The sequence below is a fragment of the Mustela putorius genome, unplaced genomic scaffold, assembly GCF_011764305.1.
Source record: "Mustela putorius furo isolate JIRA1106 unplaced genomic scaffold, ASM1176430v1.1 tig00001021_pilon_pilon_pilon, whole genome shotgun sequence".
NCBI lineage: Eukaryota > Metazoa > Chordata > Mammalia > Carnivora > Mustelidae > Mustela > Mustela putorius.
The window spans coordinates 1,005,353-1,021,283 of NW_025421534.1; the positions used below are offsets into that span (position 1 = coordinate 1,005,353).

Below are 15,931 nucleotides of genomic sequence, written 5' to 3' on the forward strand. Positions count from 1 at the left end.
ATTGTAGGTTAGTGTGCTCCTATTATGGGGGACATAAAAACCAATATCTATTCAAAACTGTCTCTTGAGATTATGATTTAGAAACAGGTTTGCTTATTCTGGTTTGTCTCAAATTACTGCTAATAAGTATTCCTCCTCAGTCAATGCATTGTTTCAACCTTCATTAATTTTTTTAAAGAAAGCTGGAGGTTTTTTCTGAGAAAATTATAGCATTAAAAAGTCTACTCCATGATGCTTTTGCATGTGAATTTGAAGGGAAGAGTACTTTATTTTACAAATAAATTAACTCTAACCAAAAATCTGTTGTTTTATGTCTTAGGACAAAGTTGTTGCTGTTCAGTTCTGTAACAATGGAGACAGGTAACTATGTAGTACATATCTGTGTATACAGATGTTTGACATATTTTACCTCTATTCTTTCAGAAGTAGCTCCCTCTACTGTAGTACTTTATTTCTGTTCAGTTTCTTAAGCTGAAAGCCCTTGTCTATTTTTGATAACATCCTTACCCTGTTCTTTTTAAACTCCTATCCAAGTAGTAGCCATACTTTATTAGTTCTTCCTTTCTGAGTGATTTCTTTTTTGTTTATTTTGGTTTTTTTCCATTCCTATTATCACTCACCTTGGCCAAGGATTCCATTATTTAACCCATTACCTCCAGTTTTCTTCTCCTTTCAAAATATATCCTGTCTATTTCTGCCAAATCCACATTGCTCTGTTCAGAAATCTTTAGTGTTTCCTCTTTGTCTATAGAATAGAATTCAAATGTCTTATGAATTCAAAACTTTTTATAACTTAACTTAGACCTACATTCTTTTCTCATTTACTATCTCCCATATAAATCATTACATTTAACCTAATTGACTTAATCATTGCTCTTGTTACATCCATATATCTGTATTTTTTCTCCTGTTCATTGATTTGCTTATACTTTACCTCACACCATTCTTAACCAGAAATATCACCCTCTACTCCCCCTCACTTCTCTTTCCCTCCTACAGTCTCCCTCTCCCTTCTGCTTTCCTTTACTCTACTTTTCTTCTCCCTCGAGTCCCTTTCTCTTCTGAGTCCTGTCTTCCCATGTTCTACCTGAACCATTTTCTGACTGCTCCAGATTTTATCCATATTGTCTTCCTTTGAACATCTGTTTTACTTATTGTCTCTCTTACTCATATGATATGTATTTCCTGTATCTGTAAACTCAGAAATTATGTACAGGTATTTGTACACCCTCTCAAATGTTTGACCCCAAAAGGTTGATAATCTTTTTGCCCTGGTCTAAAAATTAACCTAGAATAGATTTTAAAATGTAACCACTTAACATAAATGTGTAACCATATATTTCTATAAGAACTTTATGTGGGTGACCATGTTTTATGTTAATTAAATTTATTTTTTTAAATTTTTTGACCATGTTTTATTTTTAAATATTTTTCAGACAGTGGGTGATTGCTATGATGAATTTGTTCATCTTTATTAAATGCAAGAGTAAATAATGATGGTCCACATAGAGTGAAGTTTATATTAGGAATGAGAAAACCTTCAGATAATTTTTTGAGGTTGATTTATTGCACTATACTGAGGTATACACTTGAAGGTTTGTACAGCTATGATTCTTTCATGCTAGAGGAATCTGAAGTTTTTTAATTCTTTGCCTTTTCCCTAAAGGAAAAACATTATTTTATCTTACATTAGTTATGTGGACAATAAACAAAGGATGTCCAATTTTACTAATAAAGATGCAGTTTAGAATAAAAGTAACATTTTTTTTCTTTCAGAATAACAAGATATTAAAGTACTTTAGCATATAGTATTGCCAAGGGTTTAGGAAAAGTGAGCACTCACTCTCCCACAACTTTTAAGAGATAGTAAAATGTTAAAAAAAAAAAAAAAACTTTTGAGGCAAATAACTCACCAAAAGCTTTAAAAATGTGCTGACCATTTGACTCAGCAAAGATATGTATAAGGTTGTACAAAGATACATACAGAGATATTCATCACAACATTATTTTTAATGGTGAAGAATAGAAATAGTATAAATATTTTCATTAGGGAGTTATTAAATTTTTATGCATCCATATAGCTGAGTACCTATTAAAAGTGACAGTAGTTTTCTATAAACCTAGAGATGTATCTATAAAATAAACATAAAACATTATATGTAGTATAATTCTGTTTCCTGTAGGGGAAAATAGAAAAGTATTTATGTATGTTTTTAATTAAGTTTGGTGGAATAGAAATGAAAGTATAAACAGTGATAGAATTATGGGTGAATGAATGTATTTTTGTAAGTTTTATTGAGATATAATGCAAATAACATAACTTCAGTGTTTTCTGATATATTCACAGGATTGTGCAGCCTTTACCACAATTTCAGAACATTTTTATCACCCCAAAATAGAATTTCCATACCCTTCAGCTATCACTCTCCAGTATCTTTACCTGCCCACCCTTAACTCTGGGCAGCCTTTAATCCAGTTTTTATCTTTATAGATTTGCCTCTTCTGGAGATTTTAAATAAATTGTATTATACAATGTATTTTTTGTGACTGATTTCTATCAGTTAATGTATTGTTTTCAAGATTCAGTCCTGTTGCAACATGTATCATTATTTCATTTCTCTTTATTGCTGAATAATATTTGATTGTATGGATGCCACAATTTGTTCATCCCTTTATTAGTTGATGGACATTGGATTGTTATAACTTTTTGGCTTGTGATGAATAATACCATGAATATTCTTATACAAGTTTTTATGTAGACTTAATGTTTGGTTTCTCATGGATTTATACCTGGGAGTAGAATTGTTGAGTTATATGGTGACTCTCTTTATCATTTTGAGGAACTGCAAAACTGTGTTCCAAAGTGTATAATTTTCATTCCTCCCAGTAGTGTATGGGGATGAACGTATTACTTTCATAATTGAAAAAAAAAGTGATTTCTTAATTTGGAAAAAAGTAATAAGGGTATTTCACTGTTTCTCTGCAGTTTAAGATTTGTTAGTGGAAGTAGAGATGGAACAGCAAGAATTTGGCAATATCAGCAACAAGAATGGAAGAGTATAGTGCTAGATATGGCTACTAAAATGACTGGGTAAGATTGGCTGTTAGATATTTCAGTGGTTCTCATATGGTATACTGTCTTTTGATTTACTGAATTATATATTATTATATGGATTCGTAAACAGTTTGTAGTTCTTTGGTAGACTTGAAGTATACACCTATATTTAGTCTCTAAGTAAATTGCCTTTTGCTGTTGACAGACTGTATGATAGAAACATTAATAGTCATTCAAAATTCTGATCTCTTGTGAACCAAAGAGCTCTACTCTGCTAATGCCCTCAGAGTTATTTCTGCCTTAGTTTTCTATAGGTCATTTTTAATATCTGTCTATACTACTTTCTACTTTGAGGGTTGTCCAAATGTCATCATAAGCTTAACTATTTATCTGTCTTACTGGGGTTACCTTTATAATGTTACATATTGTTAGCATTCCTACTCAATAGTATAAGTACACTTAATCAGCATTCTGTTTCATCCTCTTCCCTGTTGATTGGAAGATACATGATTACATCTTTAGGGCATTACAGTTTCTATAGGGTAAGGCTCTGGAATCAATTATCTTCCCATTAATAACAATATGGAACTGACATTGTAGTCCTAGCCAGCTATTCTTACCATGTTCAACTAAATTAAAAGTTAATGAATTTCTTGCTGCTCTTTTACAAGATCTGTTAGTTTCAAAATGTATTACTTAAGGGAATCAAGTGTCCATTTTATGTTTCCTTCATATTTTCTGGTAGCCAACATGATCTTATATTTTATTTTTCAAGGGATTATAGATTTTTTTTGTAGTTTCACTTTTTTTGTTCTAGTGTAACAAATTTTTTTTGTCATTTTGTGTCTTCTCTCTTCCTAACATAAGATTATGGGTTTTGCCCTACTTAGGTACTTTTTATTATTTTATTTTGTGAGTACTTAAAAACATAGTTTAGGATTTTTTTATCTAAAAATTTGCAAGCTACTGGAGAGGTTTTTTTTTTTCCATAATTTGCTATTTTAGATATACCGTTGTCAGTAATTTACAGTGTGTGAATACTGCAAATTATTTTATTTAGGAATAATGTGCCATCTGGAGAAGACAAGGTCACTAAACTTAAGGTGACTATGGTGGCCTGGGATCGCTATGACACCACAGTTATTACTGCAGTGAACAATTTCCTTTTGAAAGTATGGAATTCTATCACAGGGCAACTTCTTCATACTTTATCTGTAAGTATTTTTGGAATAATTGAACTGATCAAAAAGGGCATTATTCCAGAATACAGGAAATTTAAATTTTAGTTTACTTTCTATGACTTACTTACCCTTGGAGAAGTAAATATTTCAGTTACCTTTGTTGACGTATCTACAAAATAAGGATGGCACATGGTATAGCTGCTAAAAGCAGATATGAAAACATTTCAAGATCCTTTTGAAGTCTGGTAATTATTTATTTTGTAAAATGCATTTAAGGATATGTAAGTTATTCTGTTTTTAGCAGTAGTTGGGATTTTTGTTATTATTGTTTTAGGGGTAGAGCTAACTTTATTTTGACAAGAGCCTCCTTTATGTTCTACTTTCAGGGATTCATTTATGCAAGACATAGAGGTAAGGGGAAAAAGTAAGAGAAAAGGTGGTTTTTCCTCTTCTAAAAATGTATTTGTTGTAGTAAGATAGGATTAATAACAGAAGTCACATAGGTGGGGTTGTTTATTGGTTTATCATGCACACTTCAGGTTAAATACCACTTAAAAGCCTTATTTCCTATCTGCTTCAATTATCAGTTCCTAAATACTTTAGGACAGGGCCAAATGATTTCCATGCAGTTTACAAAGCAGTTAAGTGATAAGGACTAGAATCCAGCTCTCCTGACAAAATTCACTTTGTAGTATACCATGGTATCATCCTTATTTGACTCCTATGTCAGGTTTTCTAAAGATCTGTTTAATTTTGGGAAGATTTCCATATACCTCCCAATTCTCTTTGCTAACACTATGTTAATGGAGTTTTAGATTCTTTTTTTAATTTGCTTAACCAATTTTTATCCCCTTCTGCCTTTCCCTATTCCCTGATAGAAGTTTCTGTTAATTATGTGTAGAAAAATATATACTATTTGCTTGATTCTTGATTAAAAAATGTTCATCTGTGTGCATGCTTCAGTAGAAATATAGTATGAGCCACATATGTAATAAATAGTTTTTCTAGTGGCTGCAAGAGAAAAAGTAAAGCACAATAGGTGAAATTAATTTTAAAAATATATTTTATTCCCCCTTATGGTTTGTCTCCCTCCCAATCCCATATTGTTTCATTGATTCTTCTCCTACCCACTTAAGCCCCCATGTTGCATCACCACTTCCTCATATCAGGGAGATCATATGATAGTTGTCTTTCTCTGCTTGACGGGAAGGGGGCGTGGGGTTATGGACATTGGGGAGGGTATGTGCTTTGGTGAGTGCTGTGAAGTGTGTAAACCTGGCGATTCACAGACCTGTACCCCTGGGGATAAAAATACATGTTTATAAAAAAATAAAAAATTAAAAAAATATATATATATATTTTATTTAACCCAGTATATCCAAAATAGTAGCATTTCAGCATGTAACTAATATGAAAATTATTAACTATTTTCTGTTTTTAAAATACAAAATCTTTGAAATCTAGTGTGTATTTTATATTTACATAACATCTCAATTTGGACTAGCCACATTTCAGATGCTTAATAGCCACATGGGGCTAACTGCATATGAGACTGCACAGGTCTGTATCTCTCAAAATCACAATTTCAAAGTTTGTGTCATAGCCACTGGCTTTATAGATCTATGTAAAATTCTGTCTTAACAAGTACCTTAATTTAGAATTTTGTTTAGTGGGACTCTTCCCATGGGTCGATTCATGGATCATCTGTTTTCAGTGAATTTTACTAAAAAAATTTAGAACAGAATATGTTTATTTTTAGTCCTTGTAATAGTCAAATCTATTTAGTTTTGATATTTATATTTTCTGTATTAACAATTTGTTTATTGGGGTCTTAGTGTAGTGTAAAGTTCTTCCACTCAGCAAATACTTACTGAGCATTTACTGTGTGCCAGCAACTGAGTTAGATATTAGGAATAAACAGTAAATTAGAGAGTTCCCATCATCCTGGGATTTACAGCATTTTAAGAAAAAAATAAAAATAACAAGAAAAGCCACACAAAAATTAATTAAAATAAATGGTCAGTAGAAAAGAAGTGCAAAATACAATGCAAGTTTCTAATAGGGTGACCAAACCTGGTCTAAAACTACTTGACCCTGGTCAAAATAGGGTCAGAGAGGTTTCCTAAGGAAGTTCAATTTGGGTTAAGATTTGAAAGATAGAAATCACCTGGGTCTCAGCCTAAATGTTACCTCCTTGACAAGGCCCTCCCTGATCAAACATTCTAGAGTAGCCTTGCAGTCTTTGTCTTATTCTATCACCTCACTTTATTTTCATCATAGCATTTATCAGTATCTGATATTTTTTTCTTTTCTGTCTCAATATGGTAGGATATCAATAAATATTTGATATATTAGATATGTGAGAGAGTTGGAAGGTCCTTATAGGAAGAGGGAAAAGCACATCAAAGGTCTTCAGGTAGAATGGAGTTGAAATAAAGCCAATTTTTGGCTAGAGCACAGAGAACAGAAAGTATCACCAGATAGGACTGGGGAAATAGACAGAGACCAGACCATTCAGGGTCATATAGGATCTATTCTAGACCAATAGAAAACCATTAAAAGATTTAAAAGCTAAGGGATGACATGTGAATTTTGCTTTTGAAGGATACTCTATAATTCTGGCAACAGAATAGAGAGAATAGATTGAAATGAAGATAAGAGTGATTCTGGTATGCTGTAGGAGTCTATGGTAGGATGAGCCATGATAATAATTTGGATTTTTGTGGCAGTTGTGAAAATAGAGGTGTGCTTAATAATTAATTAAATAATAATAAGACAGATGATATATATTAAGACATTATTGAATTTGGTTAGGTTTTGTTCTCTATGCTCCAGTGATTATGTCCTATCCTATGACAGGACCAACAAATTAAATCCCCTATTTAAAATCTTTTATTTTCTAATGTACAGTGAAATAGTTGTATCATTATCATTTGAGTTTAACAAAGTAATTTACTGTTTACTTGTTAGAGACCTGAGAAACTATTTGTTATATCAGATTGATTATTTAGCATATAACGAAGTGATTTTTTAGTGGTCCCTGGGAAAAAAAGTTTTAGTAGATTATCAGTTGTAAAAGTATTTATTGCAATGGGATTTTACCTACACATTTTGAGCCAGTCTGCAGTTAGGTTTTAATAAGTTATATTTTTTCTATATAAAGGTGATATGGTAAGGTGCTCTATTATTACATGTTTTATAATGATTTGGGATAAAATGCACTTTTTAGGGTCATAAGATATGATGATTTCTTTTTTTTTAAAGATTTTATTTATTTATTTGACAGACAGAGATCACAAGTAGGTAGAGAGGCAGGTGGGGTTGGGGGGGAAGCAGGCTCCCCACCAAGCAGAGAGCCCGATGCGGGATTCGACCCCAGGACCCTGAGATCATGACCCGAGCTGAAGACAGAGGCTTTAACCCACTAAGCCATCCAGGCACCCTATATGATGATTTCTAAAAGCTCCTATTGTGTAATATGCTCATGTGTTCCTAAGTGAAATGCCACTTCACTATGTCGTACATGCTTTGCCTATCGTTAATCATGTATAATCATGTATTCTTATCAATGATCTAAATTCAAGTGTTGGCAAACTACTTCAAGGCTAGATAGTAAGTATTTTAGGCTTTGCAGGCCACGTATGGTCTCTGTTGTATATTCTTTGTTTTTTAAAGCCTTTTAATGTAAAAACCATTCTTCGCTCATGGACTGTGTGTACAAAAATGTCTGGGACCTAGATTTGGATTGCCGGCTACAGTTGCAGACTCCTGATCTAAGGTCTCTATCTACTGATATTCATTAGTAAAGGAAACATATATACAGAGTATTGTCGTTGTTGTTTACTTTTTTTTCCCTTTTTTAAATTAACATATAATGTATTACTTGCCCCAAGGGTACAGGTCTGTGAATCCTCAGGTTTACACACTTTACAGCACTCACCATAGCACATACCCTCCCCAATGTCCATAACCCAACCACCCATTGGGTTTTAAGCATTTTTTAGCAGCGAACCCATTTTTCAGAAAGCATGTTAAATGAAACCTTCAACTATAAAGTAGATAAAAGAGCAGAGCCACTATACTTTTTTGTTTGAATGTACCATGGAGTCTTCCAAGGTATAATCTGAATAAATTTGATTTATTCAAATAATTTGATAAAGAATAGTAAAGGTTTGTGTGTCATCTCTGTGGCAGAATTGGGTGTTAATGAAAGATTCTGTTTGTCCCATTTTCTGTGGGTATTTTAAATAGCAGAGTCATAGAAATACAAATTCGATTTCAGGGGCCTGGTTAATGAGCTATAATTGTTTTGGACTGTACTTTAAACCCCTTTTTGGGTATTCTGTATTAAATACTTCTTGAAATCAGCACCTAAACATAGAAGGAACTCTAATTGAACTATTTCTTGTAGTGACCGTGTAGTAAATGCTGTTATGTACATAAATTCATCTGAGTGGGATTAATAGCACATTCCCATGAACTTTTGGCCAAATAAACCAAATACTTGGTGTCGCTTTTCATTTTTAATATTGATTTTTATCACAGGGACATGATGATGAAGTATTTGTTTTAGAAGCACATCCATTTGATCAAAGGATCATACTTTCAGCGGGTCATGATGGGAACATTTTTATTTGGGACCTTGACCGGGGGACCAAAATTCGGAATTATTTTAACATGGTAAGAAAAATCTGTATTTAATTCATATTAAGGCAGATATCTCTTATATGACAACTTGGTAATTACAGTATACTTAGTGCCAAGGAACCTCTGTCATCTTTGTTTAACTCCATACAATAACTTAGAGAATGTCTCAAGACCTGAGAGTAAGGCCAATCAAGAGTTACACATTTCAGAGTGACTCTGTTGTCATGGCATTAGTATTTTCTAAATTCTTGTCCCCAGCTCTTAATTCTAGAAACTAAAGTTTAAAAGCTTTTGGAGCTAACAGTAACCAAAATCACAGGAAGTGTAATGCTTAAACAATAATCACAATGTGTAAATCCTAATAGTGACTATATTGTATCTGCTTCTGGTAAACCCCGTATGGCTTTAGTTAGTAATCAGGAAGTTGTTTGGCAAACATGGAATTGAAGGTATAGATACTCTTAAGATATATTTCATTCAAACCATGGAAAAATCTGGTAGCTATCTTTTCTCTCAGTAGAACATCCTCCTATGGTAATGGGAATACTCATATCCTCCATATTTCATATTCCTCTCTGAAGAACAGTTCTGAGGAAACATTTCTAAATTGTCAACCTTTGAGCCCTCTCTTATAGGCTTTGTATAGTTCTAGAGTGTTAATAATACCTTGTCTTTTTTTTAGTAAAATTGATTTGTGTGCTTTAATTTTAAGAAGATTTTTTAAAGACTTAGTTGCATTAAAATTTAAGGTGTGAAGATATTATCTTGACTTTGCTTAAATAGCACATTTGTCATTTTGGTTGTGTTTAGGTCTTTTCTTATTCTCAGTCATTCATTTAGTACTTCTTGAGATATGACCATGCTAGTAATGTTTGATACCATCTATTGCATTTACCATTTATTGCATATCTTCTTTTTAACTTCTTTCAGAGCTTTACTGTTTCAGTAGGGTTCTGGCTACAGAAGCCAGAGAGTACATTGGAATGCTGATGCATCACAGATTCCAAGATATTAGGAAGCTGAATCTATTGCCTACTTATTATTTGAAAATTACCTCTTAAAGATGACTTAGAGTGACTCCTCTAAATTTCAGATTGAAGGCCAAGGCCATGGTGCAGTGTTTGATTGTAAATTTTCACCAGATGGAAACCATTTTGCCTGCACAGACTCTCATGGTCACTTGCTGCTTTTTGGTTTTGGATGCAGTAAATACTATGAAAAGGTTAGTCTATTTAATTTTTTGTTACAGACTCTAATTTTGGATTGTATCATTCATAAATTTTATTTCAAGTCTTCAATTTAATAAGGGTCATTGTGTGTCAGTAGACACAAAATAACAAAGTCACCTTTCTTGATAAAAGTTTTCATCACTGCCAGAACATAGGCTTGGCAGTTTTAATCACTATTAAGATATAGGGTGATGTAGATATAAAAATTCATTAGGAAATCCTTTGGCTTAGAACATATTCCCTGTACTGTCCTTCAGGTGTAATGGAGAACAACTTTACCAGGTTGCATCTTATAACTCATCATAAGTTAGAAATAAACAGCTGGTAACAAAATGTTAATTTTCTTGCTTGGCCACTTTATTAGTCATCTTGTTAAAATACTTTGGAAGCTAATTTAATTGGTTCTTTATATTTTATTAGCTATGAATTTGAAATAGATTATAGATTCTTAAAGTTGGAAGAGAACTCAGAATCATTTTTAGCTCAATACTTATAACATCTTTGAGTATTTTTTATGTATTTTGTACTTACCTGCTTTGCCATTTATATTATACTCCCATCTATCCTTACTTGGGTATATATAAGCAATAAAAATAGCTGTAATAGTTTGTATGATGTTTGCAACTTAAACGGAAATAACTAACTTTATCCACTGTGTTATTGCTCTCCTTCATGTGCTAATTGGAGAAATACATATAGGGCCAGAAAGTAATACCGATTATAGGATTTTTGTGGAGAAGAGATAAGATTAACATTTAGGTGATTGATTTCTACCTGGAGGGAGCACAAAGCAATAGAGGGCTATAAGAGGATGTAAAAAAGTGTCTGATTTGAAAAATGCACTCTCTCTAGGAATAAAAATTAATTCCCTATGCATGTTAAATACTTAAAATCTGTCATAAAGATTCCAGATCAGATGTTCTTCCACACGGATTATCGACCCCTTATCCGTGATGCCAACAACTATGTACTGGATGAACAAACCCAACAAGCTCCTCACCTCATGCCTCCCCCATTCTTGGTGGATGTTGATGGCAATCCTCATCCTACAAAATTCCAAAGACTAGTACCAGGACGGGAAAATTGTAAAGATGAACAACTTATACCACAGCTGGGATATGTGGCTAATGGTATGTTATTTCCAAAATTAAATGTAAAACATTTTACAAAATGTTACACTTGCTGCTGTTCTCTCTATATGTCCCTTGCTAAACTCTGTAGTAAGTTATAATATATTTTACCTAATCTATTAATTTGCAGTTTTATAGTACTTACCAGAGTAGTTTTATATTTTTTATGTCACTTAAACACAGAAAAATGGATTAAGACAATAGGCATGTGCTCAAGCAGAAAATGTATTGACCTGCTTCCTTAGAACCCTGAACATTAAATTTACAAACTTTAATGTGTCAAGCTTTTCTCATTGGTGAAATTCCACTGCTCATATTATTGGTATTTTAATTTGACAGTCTGTAGTTAATAGACCAAAGATAAAGAAATTTCAAAAACTATAAACTAGGATATGGCCATTTACCCATTCTCTTGTATGAAATGCAAAGAATTATTTAGTGTTTAAATAACAGTCACTTCTGAAGGATGTAAAGGAAGCAGTGATGAGCATGATACATGATGTAAGGATACTAGAATAAGACACTGAACTATGCTAGTCCCTGTCAAAGCAACTCTTCTTTTTCAAATTTTAATTCCAGTATGGTTAACATACATTGTTACATTTATTTCAGCATACTATATACTATATAGTTATTCAGCAATTCCTTGTATCGTCCTGTGCTCATCACCACAAGTGCACACCTTAATCCCTGTCACCTGTTTGACCCACACCCCACCCAACTCCCCTCTACTAACAATCAGCTTTTTCATTATAGTTAAGAGACTATTTCCTGGCTTGACTCGTTCTCTCTCTTTTATTTTCCTTTGCTCATTTTTTTTTTTGTTTCTGAAATTCCACATATGAATGAAGTAATACAGTATTTGTCTTTCTCTGACTGACTTATTTCAATTAACATTACATTCTCTAGCTCTATCCCTGTCATTGCAAATGGCAAGATTTCATTCTTTTTTTTTATGGCTGAGTAATATTCCATTGTGCATTTGTGTGTGTATGTGTGTATGTGTGTGTATGTATACTATATCTTTATCCTTTCACCTCTTGATGGACACTTGGGCTGCTTCTATATATTGGCTATTATAAATAATGCTGCTATAAACATACATGCATCATTTCAAATTGGCCTTTTGTGTTTTTTGGGTGAATACCCAGTGGTGTGGTTACTGGATCTTAGGGTACTTCTATTTTTAACATTTTAAAGAAGATTTATTTATTTGAGAGAGAAAGAGAAAGAGAGCACAAGCGCGGGGAGGGGCAGAAAGAGAGAAAGTCTCAGACAGACTCCCCGCTGAGTGCAGAGCCCAACACTGGACTCCATTTCATGATCCTGAGATGATGACCTGAGCTAAAATCAAGAGTCAGACACTTATCTGACTATGCCACCCAGGTGCCCCACTATTTTTAATTTTTTGAGGAACCTCGTTACTGTTTCCACAGTAACTACACCAGTTTGAATTCCCACCAAAGGCACAAAAGGGATCCTTTTCCTCCACATCCTTGCCAACACTTGATGTTTCTTTTGTTTTTGATTTTAGCCATTCTGAAGAGTGTGTGGTGGTATCTCGTTGTAGTTTGGATTTGCACTTCCTTGATTGTGAGGTTGAGCATCTTTTCATGTGTCTGTTGGCCATTTGGACGTCTTATTTTTTTATTATGTTATGTTAGACACCATACAGTACATCATTAGTTTTTGATATAGTGTTCCATGGTTTATTATTTGTGTATAACACCCAGTGCTCATTATAAAACATGCCCTCCTTAGTAACCATCATGGGGCTAACCCATCCTCCCACCCCCTCCCCTCTAGAGCCCTCAGATTATTTCCTAGAGTCCATAGTCTCTCATGGTTTGTCTCCCTATTTGATGTCCCCCCTTTCAGTTTTCCTTTCCTTCCCCTAATATCCTCCATGCTATTCCTTATGTTCCACATATGAGTAAAACTATGTGATAATTGTCTTTCTCTGCTTATTTCACTTAACATAATCCCCTCCAGTTCCATTCATATTGATGTAAATGGTGGGTATTCATCCTTTCTGATGGCTGAATAATATTCCATTGTATATATGGACCACATCTTCTTTATCTTTTCACCTGTTGAAGATCATCTCGGCTCCTTCCACAGTTTGACTATTGTGGACATTGCTGCTATGAACATTAGGGTGCATGTGCCCCTTCTTTTCACCACATCTATACTTTTGGGGTAAATATCCAGTAGTGCAATTGCTGGGTCATAGGGTAGCTCTATTTTTAACTTTTTGATTAACTTCTGTACTGTTTTTCAAAGTGCCTGTACCAACTTACATTCCCACCAACAGTGTAAGAGGGTTCCCCTGTCTCCACATCCTCTCCAACATTTATTGTTTCCTACCTCATTAATTTTTGTCATTCTGACTGGAACTTCAGATGTCTTCTTTGGAGAAATGTCTGTTTATTTCTTCTGCCTATATTTTAATTGGATTATTTGGTTTTGAGTGTTGATTTAGCTAAGTTCCTTATGTATTTTAGATACTGTTTATTGGATATGTCCTTGGCAACTATTTTCTCCCACTCAGTAGGATAATGTTTAGTTTTGTTGATTGTTTCCTTTGCTGTGCAGAACTTTTCTATTTTGATGCAGTACCAATAATTTATTTTGGCTTTTATTTCCCTTGCCACAGGAGACCTATCTACAAAAATGTTACTATGTCTGATATCAGAGAAATCATTGCCTATACTCTCTTCTAGGATTTTTATGTTTTCAGAATTTGCATTTAGGTCTTTTAAAATTTTTTTAAAAGATGTGTTTACTTATGAGAGAAAGAGAGAGGTGAGAAGGGCAGAGGGAGAAAGAACTCCCAAGCATACTTCCTGCTGACATGGAGCCTAGCTCAGGGTTCAATCCTCGGACCCTGAGATCATGACCTGAACTGAAATCAAGAGTCAGCCATTTAATGGACTGAGCCACCCAGGCTCCCCAGTATAGACATTCTTAAATATTTGTTCTTCTAATCCATAAGCATGGATGTCTTTCCAATTCTTGGTGTCATCTTCAATTACTGTCATCAGTGTTTTATAGTTTTCAGAGGATAGGTCTTTCACCTCTTTTGTTATAGATTTACTCCTAGGTAACATTATTTTTGGTATCATTTTCATTGTGATTTTTTTTCCTAAATTCTCTTTCTGTGCTTCATTATAAGTATATAGAAATGTAGTAGATTTCTGCACATTTTCTATCCCATGACTCCTGAATTCATATGTCAGTGCCAGTAGCTTATTGGCACAGTTTTTAGGGTTTTCTATATAGTGGGTTTTCTGCAGATAGTGAACAGTTAACTTCTTCCTTACCAATTTGCATGCCTTATATTTTTTGTGTATGATCTAATAGCTATGGCTAGGATTCCAGTACCATCTTGAATAAAAGTGGTGAGAGCAGATACAATTTTCTAGTTCCTTACTGTAAGGGGAAAGCTCTCAGTTTTTCCCCATCAATGATTATATTAGCTGGTTTTTTGTTTTGTGTTTTGTTGTTGTTGCTGTTGTTGTTGTTTTTGTGTACAGCCTTCATGATGTTCAGGCATGTCCCCTCTATCCCTACTTTGTTGAGAGTTTTTATCATAAATGTCTGTTATACTATATCAAATGTATTCTCTCCATCTATTGAAAGGATCATATGGTTCTCATCCTTTCATTTATTATTTATTTTATTTTATTTTTCTTTTCAGGGCAATAGAATTCATTGTTTTTGCACCACACCCAGTGCTCCATGCAATACGTGCCCTCCATAATAACCACCACCTGGCTCCCACAACCACCCACCCCTGCCCATTCAAAACCCTCAGATTGTTTTTCAGACTCTATAGTCTCTCATGGTTCATCTCGCCTACCAATTTCCCTCAACTCCCTTCTCCTCTCCATCTCCCCATGTCCTCCATGTTATTCGTTATGCTCCACAAATAAGTGAAACCATATGATAATTGACTCTCTCTGCTTGACTTATTTCACTCAGCATGATCTCTTCCAGTCCCGGCCATGTTACTACAAAAGTTGGGTATTCATCCATTCTGATACAAGCATAATACTCCATAGTGTACATAGACCATATCTTCCTTATCCATTCGTCCGTTGAAGGGCATCTTGGTTCTTTCCACAGTTTGGCGACCGTGGTCATTGCTGCTATAAACATTGGGGTACAGATGGCCCTTCTTTTCACTACATCTGTATCTTTGGGGTAAATACCCAGTAGTGCAATTGCAGGGTCATAGGGAAGCTCTATTTTTAATTTCTTAAGGAATCTCCACACTGTTTTCCAAAGTGGCTACACCAACTTGAATTCCCACCAACAGTGTAAGAGGGTTCCCCTTTCTCCACATCCTCTCCAACACACGTTGTTTCCTGTCTTGCTAATTTTGGCCATTCTAACTTGTGTGAGATGGTATCTCAATGTGGTTTTAATTTGAATCTCCCTGATGGCTAGTGATGATGAACATTTTTTCATGTGTCTGATAGCCATTTGTATGTCTTCATTGGAGAAGTGTCTGTTCATATCTTCTGCCCATTTTTTGATATGATTGTCTGTTTTGTGTGTGTTGAGTTTGAGGAGTTCTTTATAGATCCTGGATATCAACCTTTGTCAGTGCTGTCATTTGCAAGTATCTTCTCCCATTCCGTGGGTTGCCTTTTTGTTTTGTTGACAGCTTCCTTTGTTGTGCAG

The 15,931-nt window shown here is 34.1% G+C and overlaps 1 protein-coding gene across 6 annotated transcripts in view; it reads left to right on the top strand.

Annotated features, from left to right (window-relative positions):
* BRWD3 (bromodomain and WD repeat domain containing 3) overlaps window positions 1–15,931 on the top strand; it is a 220,789-nt gene that overhangs the window by 107,883 nt on the left and 96,975 nt on the right. For all 6 annotated transcript variants that reach the window (XM_013050048.2, XM_045087074.1, XM_045087075.1 and 3 more), the window contains 6 exons: window positions 320–360; window positions 2,987–3,091; window positions 4,116–4,269; window positions 8,782–8,916; window positions 9,977–10,105; window positions 11,017–11,242. In XM_013050048.2, the coding sequence (XP_012905502.1) occupies window positions 320–360; window positions 2,987–3,091; window positions 4,116–4,269; window positions 8,782–8,916; window positions 9,977–10,105; window positions 11,017–11,242 (790 nt within the window). The remainder of the gene's footprint in view (window positions 1–319; window positions 361–2,986; window positions 3,092–4,115; window positions 4,270–8,781; window positions 8,917–9,976; window positions 10,106–11,016; window positions 11,243–15,931) is intronic.